The sequence below is a fragment of the Cuculus canorus genome, chromosome 1 (assembly GCF_017976375.1).
Source record: "Cuculus canorus isolate bCucCan1 chromosome 1, bCucCan1.pri, whole genome shotgun sequence".
In the NCBI taxonomy this organism is placed as follows: domain Eukaryota; kingdom Metazoa; phylum Chordata; class Aves; order Cuculiformes; family Cuculidae; genus Cuculus; species Cuculus canorus.
Genome location: NC_071401.1, coordinates 153,131,604 through 153,150,454, shown reverse-complemented (window position 1 = coordinate 153,150,454; position 18,851 = coordinate 153,131,604). Strand labels below are relative to the sequence as shown.

The 18,851-nt window shown below is 47.4% G+C and overlaps 1 protein-coding gene across 2 annotated transcripts in view; it reads left to right on the top strand.

The window, feature by feature from the left end:
• The window catches only part of CACNG2 (calcium voltage-gated channel auxiliary subunit gamma 2), a 52,917-nt gene extending 34,283 nt beyond the window's left edge, over nucleotides 1-18,634 (top strand). For both annotated transcript variants that reach the window (XM_009568380.2, XM_009568379.2), the window contains 3 exons: nucleotides 13,602-13,685; nucleotides 17,419-17,559; nucleotides 18,048-18,634. In XM_009568380.2, coding sequence (XP_009566675.1) covers nucleotides 13,602-13,685; nucleotides 17,419-17,559; nucleotides 18,048-18,583 — 761 coding nt within the window. In that variant the 3' untranslated portion in view covers nucleotides 18,584-18,634. The remainder of the gene's footprint in view (nucleotides 1-13,601; nucleotides 13,686-17,418; nucleotides 17,560-18,047) is intronic.
• The last annotated feature ends 217 nt before the right edge of the window (nucleotides 18,635-18,851 follow it).

Genomic DNA, 18,851 nt, shown 5'->3' with positions numbered 1-18,851 from the left:
AGAGGAGCCCTTCATAGGGGTGGAGGGCAGCCCTGAAGAGGCATTTAGACAAGGCATTTGTCACAGAGGGATCAAGAGGAAAACTCTGCATGGTTTTGGGGTTTAGATGGGCCAAAGCTCGTCTGGGTGTTCACTAAAGTGGCTCCAGGAGAAACAGTTTGGAGCAGACATTGATGTATAGACTGCATTTTGTGTTTGAGGTTGACATGACTCTGATGTCGGCTTGACAAAACCAAGGGCACAGCCTTCTAAGGCTGTTCTGATCAAGAGGGCGAAGAGGACAAAGTCTTGGTGTACAGTGTATCTCAGAGGCTGGTTTTGGAGAGATAGACTGATAGACTGAGATGTGGCAACTGTGAGTAGGGTTAACTGGACAAGCGGTTCCTGAGCAACAGCTGTGCCTTCAAGCAGCCACAGCTGCCCCAGCAGGACCCAGAGAAGATGCAAACATATGCAAAGAAAGGTGCATGATACCTAACACAAAGACAGATAGTTGTATAGAGACCACGCTGGAAAAACATGGAACACTATTTTCCTGTCTCACAAAATTCTGAAATTATAAAGCTTCCTATTCTACACTGGGGTAGTACAAAGATGGTTTTAAAAGGCTTTTTTTAGACCTAAACTGTGAAGTAGGTGCACTGGAGTTGTGAGTAAGCCAAGAGTTCGGGTATTCATCTTATTCACCTGGGATGCAAGCGATCAGGTCAAAATCTCTGTATCTCTCTGAGAAATTTTCATTGAAAAACTGACTAATTTCAAGAGAGAAAGAAGACTTTCAGCTGTGGCTGTAGCACTGAAAAAGAAAAAAAAAAATAAAAAGGATTTACTCATGGAGAGACAAACACACAGTGAGACTGAGTTGCTGTTGTTCTTTGATCTTGGCACATTTCCTGACTGGTAACTCCAGTGCAAAGGTAAGATAATGAGGTTAAGATCTAAGGTGTAGCACAGCATTTGATGCTGCTTCACAGATTGCTGTAGCTATAGCAGTAAATTAGAAACTAAGGAAGGGGTGGGAATTTCAGATCAGTGATTCCAGTGGAGAACTGATAATTTTTTCAAGGAAAAGTGGGCGAATCCGGAAGGAGTTTGGGGTTTGGCAGTATTTAGGAGACAAGTTCTTGTTTTATGGTCATTAAAGCAGGGAAGTTTTGGTTCTGAGACCTACATTACCCTGGGGGGGGGGGGAGGGTAGGCAGGGAGGTACGATTTGGTGTAAGAATCTCTGATGGGCATATTTCTGGGTAATACAACCCTGACCATAGAAGGTTGCTTGGTACCTGGGCTTGGACATGATTCAAACACCTGAAACGGCCTTTCAGGTTTCTAACTGAGTGTAACTGAACCAGAGCACATTAGAAATAATATTCCCTAGTCTGATATTGTGAGTAAATTTTATCCCATTATGAATAGCTTCTTCGCCAGGACGCAAGAGTAATGTTATGTGTAGAATAGCTGAAAACGCTTCAGAGATTAGCCCTAGCACATAGCTCACACCTACAGACTCTTCTGTAATAAATTAGCATGCTCAGTGGATGAAACAATATCGGTGCAGCGGCACGGCTTGCAGTCAAGCTTCAAGGGGTTATTATGACTGAGCAGCAGTACCTGCTCCCCCATATGCCTTCTCTGGCTGCGCCACAGGTAGTTTCATGCTCCTCATTCACAGCCTCCCCTTCAACCTCCCCTTTCCAAATCATCCTTCCCTCACTCACCTCTGCTACCTTTCTTGTGGGCATTGTCCCTGAATCTAGCACTCTTTTCCCCTTCATGTGTTTCTTTTTAAAAGCCAGCATAAAATAACAGGATACACACACACAGAGAACCACAAATGTCTCATGATCCTATGCTGCTATAAACCTCCCTTTTCCAAACACCCTGCTGGCATTGTTTGCTTGTTAAATAAGCCCAGTGCTGTGCTTAAGTCTAACTTTTGTTGTAAGTGCTTCAGAAAAGGGCCAAGTCACTTTGTTTCCTTGTAAATCACTGGGGTACCTTCAACCCAGTGGAAATAACAATAATAAAATTATTAATGTTCTAATAACAGCCTCTAAAAGCTAACACCACTCGTAAGGCTTGGCATTTGTTTTTCTTTCAGCTGCATAAAAAGGGACCTAAAATCAAATCTGTGCAATATCTACTTTAACACCCAATGTTTGATGTGGATTATGAGTAAAGCTGCAAGTTGGAACAGCAGCAGCTTTTCTGGAGACACTGAAAGCTGCAGCATAGCTGTGCTAATGCAATTTGATCAGACTTAACATGGGCCAGCTATCCTGTTCAGCCCTGTGGGATGTAGACTGTGTTTACCAACACTTTCTGAACTCCTGTGACCCAAGTCAAAAATAAGCATGACGTTTGTTTCATGTGTAACCAAGCAAATTCTGCGTCCTGGCTCTTTCAGTACAGAGAGCACTGCTTTCCTACAGCTTTCACAGACCCACCCAATTTTGACTCCAGGTATTTGTCCAGCGATTGCACCAAAACAATCCCAGGGAAGTGTGAAGCTAGAATTGTTCAGAACCTATACCTACGAACTATGCAGCTCTTCAAATCCCTAATCCCAGCATAGCTGGAAAACGCAATAAACAATATTAAGCCGTGTTTGGATTCAGCGTTCAAGCTGGTTGGGAAGGGGCTATAATAGGGACTGTCCCCACACTGGGGACAACGCCAAGGCTACCTTTCTGGGGTAGCTGGGGGCAGTAGTGGCTTCCTCCTCACTGCTGGTAAAAGGGGTTTGCTGTACATCAGGTCACCCTCACCACTCTTTCCTGCCCCATCTTCCCTCCAGTTTCTTATTCTTTATACCTTTAGGAGGGTTTGGGGTGCTTTGGATCATTTTGTGAGTGAGGACCAGCTCTGGAGTGGATTTACCATGGGTGAGCATCCTAAATGAGCCTGGTATACTCGCACTCCCCTCATCCCAGGGTGCTTCCCAGACCACAGTGCTGGCTGAGGAGTTGCTCTGGGCCGGGCTTCTCCCAAAGCACCAGAGCTGCAGGGCGAGATGCAGCAACTGCTAGAGGAAAATGTAAAATTAGAAAGTCCTGATCTCTTCCTGGGAGTTTTCATTTTCTGGTTGTAGGTGGTGCATTTCAGGCCATAAAGGGCACAGAGCAGAAAAGCTCCACGAGTGCACGGCCTTGCATATTGCAGCTCAACCCGAAGCACTGCAGTCAGCAGGGCTTTCTGCCAAGGAAATCCTACACTGAGTTCCCTCCTGGCCATCTCTGATGGGGCTGCCTGAAGGGACAGTAAAAATCCCAGCATGCTTTCTGAAGGGAGTAAGGGATAACCAATATTCTCTGGCTGTGTAAAGCCGCTTTCACTCTCTGAGGGCAAGTGTGTGCAAGCTCAGTGAGCGCGTAATGGCTGCCATGCTTGTCCGCGGAGCCCCACGCTGGGGGATCTTTCTCAGTGTTGCATGAAGGGCTTTGGGTTCCCTGGGGTATAAAAAGTGCTAGAGAAAACCCAGCCCTTCCCTAGTTCCATTTCTTCACCTAAAATAAACTTCACAGCCGTCTGCTAGGCTGGAATAGCCAAATCAGGATGAGCATCCCCGGCAGAGCCTCTCACTCCAACTCAGGTGACGGTGGCCAGATCCCTAATTCTCACCTAGAGATCATTAAAGAAAGCAAGCGGTACCCACCTGCCCAGTCGTTTTCCAAGTGGCAGGGAGAGCATTGAAATGAAAGACTCTGAGGACCACCAGATCAGGGTTGCAGTTTTCCCATGGGAAGAAAGCTGAGGAATTCCCACGCCTTGCTATTCCCACGCATTTCTATTCCCCAAAATTTCTACTGCTGGCTGTCAATTATGTTACAGATTTGACAGTTCCTACTGCAGGCTGATGATGTTGTGTGGGAGAACACAGGAGACTTGCTGAGGCTGCCAAATTGCTAAACACGTGTGATGGGGGTCTCTCTCTTCCTCCATGTGTCTAAGCCTTGGAGAGGAAGGGGGAGGAGAGATGAAGTGGCACAGAAGAGGGAGGATGGATTGAAAGCTGCCTCTGTCATTGACTTCCTCCATTCTTCAGATTATTTCCCTAGGGTTCTTGGGTATTTTTATTATTAATAACTAATAATAATTTCTATACAGCATTTTGCATTCTGAAGGACCCTAAAGCACACCACATAAGCTAATTACCAGCTGCGAGCCTAATTCCTCTCTCAGTTGTGCCCATATCTGCTGAAGGAGGGGCTCAGAGTCACACTAGATTTACACCAGTTTAACTGAGGACACCGTCTCCCTATAGATCTGGCTGGATATGTTAGAGACAAATGCAGTATGGAGTTGGAGATGAAAGATTTCAATTGCCTTTTCTCCTCCTCTGTAATTTAAAAAATGACTAAGGAAATTGCATTCAAAAAGCGTTGTGAACACAGCATTACAATTACAAGGTTCAAGATCTGGAGTTTGGGAATAGCCAAGCCAAAATTCCCATTGGTGTACGGGCTCAATCCACATCTGAACCAAGACACTGTTCAGCTCATGGCTGTGTCCCAGGCAGCACAGGCCACTTTTCACAGTTTAAGGAAGGCTGGTTTTCTCTCTTTTCTTGACAGGTAAATCCATGGCTGTACATGGTAACTTCCAACCACCTTATCACTGGCCCAAAACATGATTTATTGTACCAGGTGAGCCTGGCTCTGTCTTCTGATATATGCTTACAAATCAGCAATACAGTTACATTTTAAGAGAAAAATGCAACCAAATAGAATGAGCTGAATTAAAAATTTTCAGGCATGTGGATTTCCCCTGCCTAATCCTGAGAAGAGACTAGCCCAGGTGAGCTCTGTGCCTTTGAGGTCAAATTTGAGATGGTTTAGTCACTCTGTCTTCATCCAGTTAGGATGTTGTTTACATGCTCTGATTTCTAAGAGTTTGATGTTATAAACCTCTATGCAAAACCTGTCCTAGTTACACTACTTTTGCCATGATAGGAAAAAAAATAAAAAGGAGAAAAGAGAAGCAACAGCTCTTAAATACTCCTTTTATCCCATCCACCCCTTTCCCTCCAGGCTTAGATTAGTATCTCCCTTTCTCTGACATCTGGATGTGCAGACATGGATTGGGACTGCCTGTGGTAGCTGTGAAGCACCTCCTCTCTTCCCACACCTTATGCACATCATTTGTCTCTCACTGCAGATAATTGCATCACCCTTCCTGTCACTCGGCTCACAGTTGTAGTGTCACATTTGACTCGTTACACACACACACACACAAATGTTCTTGCTACAAATTGCCATTTAAAAAAAAAAAAATCCTCCGTAATATCTTGATTTCTTTCACTTGCCCTTTCTGTTTTGCTTGGACTTCTTTCCATGTCCTGATCAACTTTTGCCATCACTTTTCCATCCTCCACCCCAGCAGCTCTAACACTTAAGTTGTGCTCCTACAGTTTAAATCCCAATATCATGCTACAACGTCTGAGCGCAAGTATTTACAAACACTTGCTTCAATTCTTCTCTGGTTCCTAGCTCGTTTCTGCCTTTTCTCACAAAAGCATTTGCCAACATACTTTGGAAACCTTTGCAACAGGGTTCATATGCCTGAAAGTTCATCTGTTTCTCCTACCAATCTAACAACTGTAGAAATAGCTTCTAACTAATCTGCTGAGGATTTAGATATTGTCAATGCTTTCACATTCACTGAATCCCATAGGAAAAGATAAGTTAGAAAAAGTAAATTATTTCTTTGATATATATGCAAAATCATAGCACGCAATTTTTATATATGTATGTATAAAACTATTTTCAATTCCAGAATGCCTGCACAGCATGGAAATGCGAGAAATACAGTATTAGAAGGAGCACAGTTATCCACAGCTTTAGATTATTTAGATGAGCCTAGTACATTTTTGTGTTTAGTACCATTTTCAAAAGAAATTCATCTCAGGTTTGCCTCTGGTAAAATCTAGAAAACAGAGGCAATTGTTTACCAGGGGTGATGTTTGTACTGGACATGTGCAAAAAAGATTTTTTTTTTTTTAATGATTTTCATTATTGCTGTGTTAAGGTTTTTCATTAGTAACTTGGACAGGCGTCTAGCAGTCCCTGAAAACCAGCTACCCGCACTGTTTCAGCTTATAAAGCTCCAATGTGCTGGATTTGTTTTTGCACCAAAACGCGTTCAAGAGCCTTTGCCCAATTTTCCCAGCCAGACTCACTCTCTGCCTGTGAAAAAGCATGGGAAAATTCAAGCCACAGTGAGGATATTTTTAAAAGTTACAACCCTGTAAAAAGAGAGTGTTTATAAATGGAAATCTTCATATAATCTTAATAATAGGTTTTGCTTCTGCTGCATCTCCACCCACATACAAGGAATAGCTATAGCTAGCTCAGAGGCAGAGTCTATCGGCTACTTAACAGCATGCAGCAGTGTTACGGAGCAGGGTGGGAAGGAGAAGAGTTCTGCCGCCTCCAAGAAAAAAAATGCAAAGCAGTTCAAGGCTGAGAGCAAGCGCAGGGTCCGGCCGTAATGCAGCGCAATCCCTGTTCTCCGCCGCAGCTGCAGCACCAAGCAGGCGGAGCGCTGCAGGGGAACCATGCGGGTAATGCCAGGAAGTGATGGGGCTCTTCTGCACTCCCACACTGCCAAGGCTCTATGGGGGGAACCAAAGACACCTCCAGCAGCACGTGCAGTGTCTTCCTCTGTCATTAGCCCCCTCTCACGCGGCGACTATCAGCGAGGGCTGCAGAGAGCAAGTGAGAAGTAAAAGCTGAAAAAGCCTGAAAAAAGAACAGGAACCTGGGATTGGCTCGGATGGGACTTCTCTCCCCAGCGCTTGATAGCTGTTCGCTCTACCTCTCTCCTTTCACCTCGTCATCCCCTTCACAATGCGACCCCGTATTGGCTTCTCCCACTTCTTTCCCCCTGCCCATCTATGTCTGCATTTTTATTTTTTTTATTAACCACCTCCTGATGAAACTCATCTCCCCAGAACTGGTATTATTAGGACATCTTATTGCTGTAATCATTCCTAATGCATTGTGATATACCCCTTCCTTCATGCTCATCAAGGCAGCAATGATCCGTAAGACAGTGTTTGTACCATTTTTACTGCAGTAAACTTCCTTTATCATCTGATCCTTGGCAACAGCTGTAATTATAATTATTAATAAGAAGGTGAGGAGACCTGGTATAATGGTTCTACCTTGTAGGCAAGGGGGGTATTTTTTCATAACTGTAAGATCAATTTCTATTTTGCATCAGTTCTTTTACAGGCTTCTTCACAACAATATCTGAATGATTTCCAGTGGTACATTAAGTGATGGGGCTTGATATCAGTCACATGTGGTTTATTTTTCCATCATCTCCCCAGAGAGAGAGTTATGTATGCAACATACTGGTTATGTTGCTGGGTTATTATTTGGTTTTTTAAACATACGCACTGCTGCACATTTATGTTGGAGAAGACCACATCAAGGCAGGTGCATTGCATTTGAATGGGAAGGTGGTGAGATATCTGATGGTCTTCTTTTCCCACGGGACCACTGCTGTTGTCCCAGGATCCCCTCCACAGGCACCATTTGCTGTCCCACTGAGCTTCAGCTTGCACTGGAAATTTCCTCTGTCCCCAGGGAGAGCTGTGGACTCCTTGGTCTTAAAATTATCTGCCTGTGTCAAAAGGTATTGCCACCAGCACCGCATTCCCTGGTACTGTGCAGAGCTGCTAAAACAGCACCTGCTCAAGCCCCCAAAAGACCATCCCTTGTGGCACAGCAGCTACATTTTCTGGTATAACGCTACACTTTAAATGTGTACTGAGGCACGTGAAAATATGGCCTAATTTTTGTAAGGTGTTATCTGTGGAGAGATTCCCCAAGAGGGATAATGAGCACTTTTGAAAGGCCAGCCTTTCTTTTGGGCACGTCAGCACAGGTGGGTAAAAGCAGATGCCCACGAGCACTGTTTGTGCTCTCTGTCGCTGTGCTCTTCATCAGGCCCAAATCCCCCCAAAATGATGAGTACTCTGGAGTGCTTCATTCCTGGAAGAGTGGAAAGCAATCAAAATGCCTTCAAAGGGCTTTTCCTGTGCTTCCCTTGGCACTTCAAAAAACCTCAATTCTTCCTTTTGAAGTCATGTCAGGTTGGGCATTAACAACTCAGTGTCACTAGTATCATTTTTTGACAGGGATGGCAGACGTCCTCTCCTAGTTTGGAAGATCTTTGCCAATATGTGTGAAAAAGACAGACCAACAGTTTGCCATATAGCTGTGGAATTTGTCTTCCCAGTCTAGGGGCTGGCTCTGAGCCTCACTTCAGCACTGCTCAGAAATGGGGTCCTGGATCAGAAAGAAGTATTTGTGTCTTCCCACCCACCCTTCATGCACCGTTTCTCACATTTCTTTCATGCGTAGATAGCAAGTAGTAGATTATTCTGCAATAAAGATTACTTCTAAAGCAGGAACTCAAGTGTGAATTTGGGAGAGCTTTCATGCGTGTGCAGCCTTCATGTATGTCTAGGAGAAGGTCACATCAAAGATCAGCACATTACATTTGAACTGGAAAGTGGGGAGAATTATCTGACCCAAATGATCCAGTATCTGATCACTCCCATATTTTTAATATAAATATCCTCAGACTGTTTCCCTGAAGCAGGGAAATACCGTCAGTGAAAGAAGAGGGGAGTTAAGCAACTTGCTTAAAATGATACAGCAAGTGTGTTGTGGAAAGAGATACTGAATCCTTGGCCAAAACCAAGCCATCTTTCTGAGCTTTTGGAGACAACAGATATATCCAGCCCACTTTATTTATTTCTCTAGAAGTCACCATGCCAAAACCTCTGCTAAATTAGAGAGTGAGACTGAAGGAAAGCTTTCAGTGGATTGCTTTTTTCCATAAATGGAAATATCACAAATCATTCTGGGAAAACAGGTCTTTTTGTTCTCATCCCTCTTTGTCTGCTTCTCTCCTTTTGGATGTCTTTTCCTCTGCCTCTGGCTCCCAGTTTTCAGATGTACAGTCCTGACCATTTAAAAGTGTTCCTACCATGCCGGAAAGGAGTAGCTTTTCATTCTTTGGAAGTTACTATTTTGTGATGGATTGCACTCTGCAGGCAAGCTAGACTTCTGCAAGAGATGACAGGGCTGCACAAAGCGGCACAAAAATAAACCATACCACCAACAATACCAAGCCAGGTTCTCATCGGGGGTAACTCAGTCTGACTCTCACTGCAGCAGAGCTGATGGCTGCCAGCTGTCCTGGATAGACAGCATGTACCCAAACGATGACCCAGCTGCATTGGAGGAGGTCTCTTTGAGGGATGAACGTGCAGTTAATGTTGATTTTCATGCCTCTTAGACATTCAGTCCATTTTGGCAGCACGGCAGGTTGTCTCTGCTTTCAATACCTGAGCTGGACAACTTCTGTCCTGGTCTAGAAACAGAGGGGCTTCCTGTTGCACCAGTCCTGGCTCCTCCAGACTGCATTTTCCAGAGCTTGGGCAGGCAACAAGAAAACGTTGAGGATCTCGTCTAGGTACTCCCAGTAATACCCAGGGGACTTGGGGGCTGCTCAGTGATTTTTCCACAGATGCAGGCATCATCCATCTGTCCCAATACAAGTCAGTGTTCCTCCCCTCTTCCTTTGCAGCCTGCACATCCCAAAGCAAACTGCTTGAAGGATGCCCACGCTGATACACCAGGGAGAAGGAGGAAGCTGAAATGAATGAAAGAGACTGAGAAATGGGGAAGATCTGGTGGGTGAGCATAAGAAAGAGGATGAGGGAAGACCCCAAATTGTACTGGCAGAGCGGCAGAGGAGGTAGAACTGTATGGCTTAAGTTTCTCAGGGAGGCGAGCAGAAGAATCAATATCGCTCAACACCTGCCTGTTTCAGGGTTCACAGCACGAAACAGCTTAAGTCAGGAAGAATGGAAAGGGCAAAGGGACACAAGTACAGAGGAGACATTGCTCTTAGTCCCTTGAGGGGGTCTCACAGCCCTACATACGCTTCCAAATAGTGGTTGGCTCTTGCTCAGGAATTCAAGAGTTTTAATGATAGGGTGGCGTATGGCTCTTCCCTCCCTGACTCCACAAACCCCACATGTGGCACAGGAAGAGGCTGTTGTGTCAGACCTCGGCAGCACTGCAGAGCTGCTCCATCCCTCTCCCTGCATGTGGCTGCAGCACTTCCACCAGCACAGGTGTTTGAGTGGCTGCTGCAGGACCTCAGCACGCCACAGATGTCTGCAAGAGAATTGCCAAGTGACCTTAGCGCAAGAAGAGACACCTTGGCCTTTCCTGCACCAGGATGGCTTCTGAACCATCACCATCCATTGCTCACCTACTGTGTGTTTGCATAGCTGCTGGCACCAGCGCACGCACACCATGCCCTCTTTAACACATGCCCATATGGCACGAGGCAGAGGAGGACTGTCACCCCCATTTTAGAGGGTGGGACTCTAAGACAGAGAGAAGAAGTGGTTTTAAAAGCATGCCTGTGGCAGAGGAAAAACTGAATCTTGTTCTCTTACATTCTCAGTTACCGCATTAATGACCTAAATTCTGTATCCTTTCCCATCCACTGCCCAGAGGAGCTAGGAGGCACTCGAAGAGAGGGTGTGGTAGCACAGGCAAATAGCATCAAGAATCACAGCTTTCTGTGCTGAGCACAGGTGAAGCAGAGGCTAAAGTGGGACCAGTGCTGCCCACCCTGCCCTCATGAACACCAGCAGGGTTTAGACAGGGAGGGGGATGCTGTGTGTCAGCCTGCAGTGAAGGGCAGCTCCTCAATGCCACAGCGTTTTAAGCAAGCCAAGGCTGGACCCTCCAACGGCCAAGTACCCTGCTGAGCAACATCAGCAAGACCTCTTGGACACTGGAGCAGATTTTTTGGACACTGGACTTCAGGAGCAGATTTTCAAAGAGCCTGCATGTCCCCTCACACTGCCTAAGCGGCTGAACCTCTAACTAGCTATCCCACACAAGTCTGTGTAAAAGACACCCTGCTCAAAATGCAGCACCTTTCCCAAGCAGTTTGATTCTTCACATACGAATTAAACAGGCTGAAACACAGCAAGAAACGGAGCAGGGGAGAGGGGAAAAAAGAAAGCAGGGAAAGGATGGCACAGAGTGAGAGGGTCTCCTTCCCCACATGCCCAGATGTGGAGTCTTTTCTCTCTCTGGCTGATTCCAGCTGGAGGGCTCTGACTGTGTGTTGGGAGCCTCACTTGGGAGGTGCATGCAGGCTTTGCCTGCTCCCCTGGCATGTAGAGGCAGGAGGCATTCGGCACTCAATATCTGCTGGGCAATAAGCTGTAATCTGAGGCTGAAGACATCCTTGGTGTCTTGGCAAGCACTGCACGGCAGTGACCATAGCCAAAGGAGCAGGCTGATGAGCTACTGTCTGTCACAGGCAGATGGCCTCAGGCAGTCAGGGGCAAGCAAGGGAAAGGACACGCTTCATCCTGTATCTGCCTTTCTCATAGGTATTTAAAGGGGCAAGTAGGAGGTTGGGAGTGTGACAAGGGAATTTGCTTGGCTATGAAGCTTGCCTTCCAGAAGAGCCAGGCTAAGAAACAAACATTTCTTGTATAAGGTAACTGGATTGAAGATGGGTGATTAATAACTTCCTCTCATAACCCACAGTTTCAATGTAGGAATAACACTTCAGAAGTACCTGGAAAGGCTTTGTTCCTACTTTCTTCTCCTATTACTTACCTCTTAGGTTCACATACACACTCCTCTCTGCTGTGTCTAGCCTCTTCATGGAAGCTCTCTGAACTAGTAGTTAAAGGCGATTGGTATCTCAGAAGCATCAGCCACAAGCTGACTGGATGCAGAAGGAGTTAAGGTTGGGAGCTGACCTAAAGGAACCCACCTACTTGCCTCCTACATCTATTTGCTCAGTGCTGTCTCCCAAAGCATCCCAAACCTTGGTTCAGCAAGGCTTGGTCTTGAGAGAAAACTCAGGGGGAGTCTTTTGAGTTTGTTCCTTCTTCCATTTGTCCCCAAATACCCAAAAGATCATTGTAATTTGTCTGGAATAAACCTTCCAAGATGTGACTCAGCAACCTGACATGGTCCCTGCAGGTCTCAGCCTGGGAAGGATAGGCCTGGAGGAGCACTGGGCTCCTCACAAGCAACCCATCCTGCAGTCAACAGCCGCACATGTAGTGGCTTCATTGCCCCTTGCTCTGCACCCCCAGCAAATCCTGTCATTGGGCTCAGGATCAGGGTGGCAAATGACTTTCCCAGGTTGCCACAGCACTTGTCAGTCTCTAGATTCAGGCTGCAAACTCTGCTGCTGAGGGCTCAGTCAGCCTGAGCAACTTTGGTAGCCAACCTCTCTGGAGAGAGACCCATGGAATCAACATACCCATCCACGCACCTCAGGTGGACACCTCATTCCTTCTTTCTGGACAGATTGTGCCCACCAACTCTGGGTTAATGGCCAGTTATTGCAAGAGTCCAATGGGAAATTCAGGGAAAGCAGGAAAAAAAGTTTGGGTGAGGTATAATGAAATTGCCTTCTACGTGGTCACCTCTGTACAAGCATGAACAACCTGATCCTTGGAGATATTAGTCAGCCAGTGGCAGTGATGATGGCTTGAGGATTCCCTCTCTGGAGTGATATTCCTGATTTCAAGTGCAGAGTGACATGAATGACAAAAATAAGAGGCTGGTAGACATCCTAGATGATGAAACACTAGGAAGATGTCTCTGGCCTCCTGCTGGGATGGCTTTTACAGTTGTGGTGTGTGTGAAAGAGGGTGCTCCGTGACTAAAGCTGGCAGAAGGCCCTGTATGTACAACAGTCTGACAAAACTGAGAGCGACCAGCCTAGCTTCCCTCACTTCTGGTGGAAGACTTTGCCCCCCCCAGTGCAAAGAGTGTTTTGCTGCTGAGCTGCATCCACACTGGCACCAAGCTTCTTGCAGCCTTAGTCTGTGTGAGGAGACAAGAGGAGGCTTGATAAAGGTATGCAAAAACAAGCAGTCATACAGAGAAAGTAGATTAGGAGCTTTTGTTCTTCTCATACCGTACCAGAAAAATGGGGTGTATCCTGTTCATAAAATGAACAAGCAGTGAATTCACAGCTGAGAGAAATGAATGCTTTTCCACCCAAACATGATCACGCAGACACATACAGCACTGCTGGAATCCTCTGCGGCCACACCAGGCGAAACACGAGTGGAGTGGACTTTTCCATAAATACACAAACACCTACAGTTACACTGGTTGATGTTAAGGGAATAGATCCTGATCCTTGTGTTTCACAGCCTGACCCAGTCTCTGGCTTCTCTTCTTATCCCACCTCCTTCGCAGATGGGCAGCGTTCTCCCGTCTGTCTGTAGCAGGAGCCATACCTGTCAGCCAGAGCCTCTGTTACACTCCACTGTGGAATGAAGACTGATGGGTTAGGTGGATGTCAGGCTGGATCCTGTGTTCCTGCACCAATAAAAGGGAGATACATGTGTGAGCTTGTGAAGAGAAATACCCGGGTGTTTAATGGGCATCCATACGCTAGTGGTGTGCTGCCTGGAAAGAAGGCAGGATGGGCATCAAAAGTGACACAGAAAGCAGTTGCTCCTGCAAGGCAGGTTTTGGTGTTCTCATTTGTTCTTTTTTTTCTCTTGTTCCTAGGGAATTTTAAAGGTCTGTGTAAGCAAATCGATCACTTCCCTGAGGATGCAGATTATGAAGCCGATACAGCAGAATATTTCCTCCGTAAGTCTGCAGGCTCTTCTTGCAACAGCCCATAGGTGCTAGCGTCGGGTCCTTTTTGCTTTCTGAAGGTAGGGCAGTGGAGATGCTGGGACCTGTGAGGCTCAGCAGGCAAGAGGAAGCAACCCCACAGCCTCGCCACCCCCCAAACATAACTCCAGTCTCACGCTCCTGGGATCCTGCCCACAAAACAGTGCAAGTTTTGAATGTAGAATCATAGAAGCCCTAGGCTGGAAAAGACCTTTGAGATCATAAAGTCTAACCATACCTGTGAACAAACAGTGGCATTTTTTATTAACAGCAATTAATTACGATATAAACCCAAGGGCTTATTCAAAACAGTTGGAGATCTGCTAAGTGAACATAAGGTCAGGACTGGAGGAAGCTGGGGCAGTGTGAGTGTGTATGAATGTGTGTGTCCTCCTAAAGCAGCTGAAATTTATGTTCAATTTGCATCAGATTTAAGAAATTCGCTGGACTATGTACGAAGATCACCTATTTCTATCTCCATCCCTCCCGAAACACAACTTGCCTACAGAGGCTGCATATCTGATCTTTGCTGAGTTTAGCGATCTAGTGATGGGAATGAGAAACAGAAGTAGGAACAGCCAGAGCCCTTTGAAGAAAAGACCCGATGCTCATCCAGAGCTCCCAGGAGAGGTGCTGTACCCCAGGCACACCACATCTCCGTAAGGAAACAGCCTGGGATGTGCGGGCAAAGCTCACACTTCTTTGTGCCTGGGACAGCAACCCGTCCAGCATGGTAGATCCACATCATGCACTGCCCTCTCTGATCATAAGTGGGTGTTTCCACATGTCCCAGAACTAAGAGCTTGTTCCTCTTTTATCTCAGCTGAATAGGGATCACTCCTCCTCTTAGGCCCCCACCTTGCTATCTTGCCCTCCCTTCACAAGCCCAATGCATTCTGACATCTTGAGAAGAGATCTTCTCCCTTCAGAAAACTGAGATAAGAGCTTTTGACCTCCCAAGGTTAAGCATCAGAGGCCTCCAAAGGCCAAGAGTCTTTCAGAATTACTCCTTGTAATCTGGGCATGCTCCAAGCCAGATGTGAAGACCCAGCCCTGCGGCAGAGATGAGAGAGAGAATTTAGGCTCTTTGAAGCTCATTTGTATGTGAAAAGAGGCAGATCTTATGCTGCTTTCTCTTGGTTTCTCAAACAGTTCTTCATCCACTGTAAATTGCAAATAACCCAGGGAGATTGCTTCTTTCAGACACCTTTCTGCAGCGTCGATCCCTTAATCGCTGTGTGGCCACCCGAAAGGCACTGCTGAAGACTGGGGTTTGATCCGTTTTGGCACAGCTACTGTGCAGGCTGCCTCTGAGGGCAAACCAGTTCTTGCAGAGTTATTTGGGAGAGAGGAAGCTGCTTGCATCAGCTGCACTGCAGAAAGAATTGTTGGGGGGAGGGGATGAACATTACAAGAAGGACAGGTCCCTTCCCTCAGAGGGAAGAAGATCTGAAGACGAAAATTGGCCTAACATCAGGATCTAATGGTATCCCCAGGGTAGAGCCCTTTTTAAGAAAGAATCATGTTCAAAGAGGGATTTGGCAAGTCAATAAAGGACTACTTGGGTCAATCCTGAGGGAAGTAGGATTTCTGCTGGCTTAGGCCTGACTAGAGAGGGACCCCACTGAACAGCTTCTTCCCAGGACTTCTGCCAAACCTGAGTCCCCAAGTGCTCTGCATGGGCAATGCCTGGAGGTACTGGTAAGAACAGCTAGGAAATGGTTTATTAGTAGTAGACTAGGCGATTCCCTCATTCAAGGGATAAGGACAATTGTGGGGCAGTGTCCATGGTCTGGCTAGAAGGGATTTATTTCTACCAGCCATCTATATAGTGTCTTAGACTTCTTGAAATCAAATTCCTGCTCTCAGACAGGAAACAGAAGCATCCTCATGTTTCTTCGCTAGGAGACACTTAAGTTAAAAGTAGGCTGACGATACAAGGGAGCATCCAAACACCATTGTCAGCTTTTAGACCAAAGGCTCTGGACCCTGGAAGACCAGATTGTATTCTGCCCCTCTTCTGCTGGCATTGTCCTCTTGAGGAGCAGAAGACAGGGGCTTAGCGAGGCTGCTGTCCTCCCTCGTCACATAATGACCACAGCTCCCTGTGTCAGCTGGCAACTTTGCGTTCTCCCATCAGATATGAATTTCAGAATTAAGACCCAAATAAAACCAGCATGGCCAGGGCCAAGGCCAGGCAGTGGGACTGACAGAGCATCCCTCTAGAAACTCTCTGAACCGCAGATGTCTGCTTGATGTTTGCTTACTGCCATTTAAGCTTCACATTGTCAAACCCTGCCTTGCTTTCCAGAAGCTATTAAGATGGTTATTATCACCATCCTGTTCCCTGAAACACAGCCAGGCAGAACTGGAAAGCGAGCAAGCAAGATTTCTCCCTGCCTTTTGCATTCCCTATGCACAGGCAGTGGGCTAGGACTCCTTCTCAAAGACCTGCTTGAGTGTGCCTGGTAAGACCCCAATGCCAACAGGGTCTTTGAAGCACAGACTCTGCTCACTTAGGAAGAGGTTCTGTGCTTGCTTCAGTAGGGTTCATTCTTGCAGGCAAGGAGGGATTAGCTTTCATCTCCCCTTCCAGATCTTTGCTCCACAAGCAGAATTGCACTAGCTCATCTGATATCTTTCTTTATCAAGTAAGGCTTCATTTCACACTTTAACAGCTTATTTTCTGAGAAGGCAGGGGAAAAAAGAGGAGGGAAGGCCTCCCTAGTTAAAAATATGAATATTGGCAACACAAACTCAGGCAGACCGTTGGTACCCGAGCAGTGTGTGCATGCATGCATGTGTGCGTGGGTGGGCACATACACAGCCCTGGTCTTTCAATGCGTGAATACGAGAGTCCCTCCAGAAGCCTTGGGTTATGTTTTGCATGCGCATATGAGCATGTACGTGCACCTCTGCCATTGCCCTCTGCTGGCTGAGCTCTTACTGTATCGACCAATGGAGAGTGTGCGTGTGTGGGAGCTGGGGCATCTGAACCCATCACTGCCCTTTGGAAGGAGCCCAGTAATTTAATCAGTTGGATAAGCCTTGCATTTTGGCATGCAGGGATGGGAGTTTCACTTCCCAGTCCTCACTGCAGCTGCAGAGCAGTGCATGGCACCAGGAGCTCCCTCTCAGACCTAAAAAACCAAAAATCTCTCCTTGAGATGCTTGTGCCCTTTCAGTAGGATTTGAGATTCAGCAGCTCTGCAGGAAGCATTTGGGTTGCTGCTCTTTGAAAAGCAAACTCGAGCAGCAGTGCCCTACAGGAGGAGAAGCCGGATGGTGCCATGGCTCCCCCTCCAGCCCATAGTCCTCCCGAAAGTGGAGGAAAAGAGAGCCTGAGGGGAAACAGGCAGCACAGGCAGGCTCCCAGCTCAGCTACCAGCCCCGCAGCCCCCTTTGCCTCCTCATGCCAGGCCACCCGCTTTGCAGCAGCATCAGTGGCCAGGGCACAGGAGAACAGCTTGGGACCACTCTGTTTCTGACACACTTTGTTTCTCTCTCCCTCCTTCCGTCCCCTGCTACCTTTAATTCTCCTTGAATAACTCCGGTACGACGTTGCTCTCTGTCTCTGCTCTGCACCCCCACCCACAAAACGTGCTCGTGTCCCCCCGTCCCCTCACTCGGTGCTATTTCCATGCCCTTTCTCCTCTCTCTCACACCTGCACTGTTCTTTCTGCCTGTCTCCCTCTCTCCTCCGCAGGGGCTGTTAGAGCCTCTAGTATTTTCCCGATCCTGAGTGTGATTCTGCTTTTCATGGGTGGACTCTGCATTGCAGCCAGCGAGTTCTACAAAACCCGACACAACATCATCCTTAGTGCCGGCATCTTCTTTGTGTCTGCAGGTAAAGGGATGCATGGGGCGTAGTGCCCTGGAAATGGGGTCTGGGCTGTAGGGGAATTGCCCAGATGGGGCACCCCATGGAAGCACCGTTGTGTAGGCAGGAGTGTCTGTGTTTCCTAGCCCTGATGAATCTTATTTGGGGTGAAAACAGCTCCCCCAAGGAAGCCACACCACCCTGCCTGCTCACCAGGGAGCAGCACCCTGTAGGCAGGGGCTTTCCTGCTGCTTTGGAGCTGCTGGAGGGAGAGGGTTTCCCTGTGTCTGGCACCACACAGAGACCAACAGTGAGTGTGGTCCAGGGATGTGTCAGGACCTTGAGGAAGGTCTTGCCTGGGTTTACCCAGGGAAGCTGCACACTGGGAGGGGATTGGTGACTGGGGGCTCTCCTGTCCCCACTTCCTGGGTGGAGGGGCTCAACCCCACAGCCCTCACTGCCATGCTCAGCCCTCCTGACATCTCCTTCTCTCTCTCCCACCGGCTGCCTGGCAGGTCTAAGTAATATAATTGGCATCATTGTATACATATCAGCCAACGCTGGAGACCCCTCCAAGAGTGACTCCAAGAAGAACAGCTACTCCTATGGCTGGTCCTTCTATTTTGGGGCCCTGTCCTTCATTATAGCCGAGATGGTGGGAGTGCTGGCTGTCCACATGTTCATAGACCGGCACAAACAGTTGCGTGCCAACGCTCGTGCCACGGACTACCTCCAGTCCTCCGCCATCACCCGCATCCCCAGCTACCGGTACCGCTATCAGAGACGCAGCCGCTCTAGCTCCCGCTCCACTGAGCCTTCACACTCCAGGGATGCCTCTCCCGTCGGGATCAAAGGGTTCAACACCCTTCCATCAACAGAGATCTCGATGTACACCCTGACCAGGGACCCGCTGAAGGCAACCACTACCCCCACCGCCACCTACAACTCCGACAGGGATAACAGTTTCCTCCAGGTTCACAACTGTATCCAGAAAGAGAACAAGGACTCTATCCACACCAACACAGCCAACCGCCGGACCACCCCGGTATGAAGCCGTCACCAGGAGCTGAAAATGGGGCAGAAGTGGGCAGGAGGAGACAGGGTGGGCTGTGGGGTGGGGAGGGTGGAAGGGAGCAAGGGGCAGCAGTGGGGCGGGAAGGAGGAGGTAGAAGCACCCCATGAAGGGGTGGGGACCTTCCCAACGCAAAAAAAAAAAAAAAAAAATCCACAAAAAAAAAACAACAAAACAAACAAACAAACAAAAACAACAAAAAAATGAACAAGCAGATAAGCAAACAAACAAGTGAGTGAACAAACAA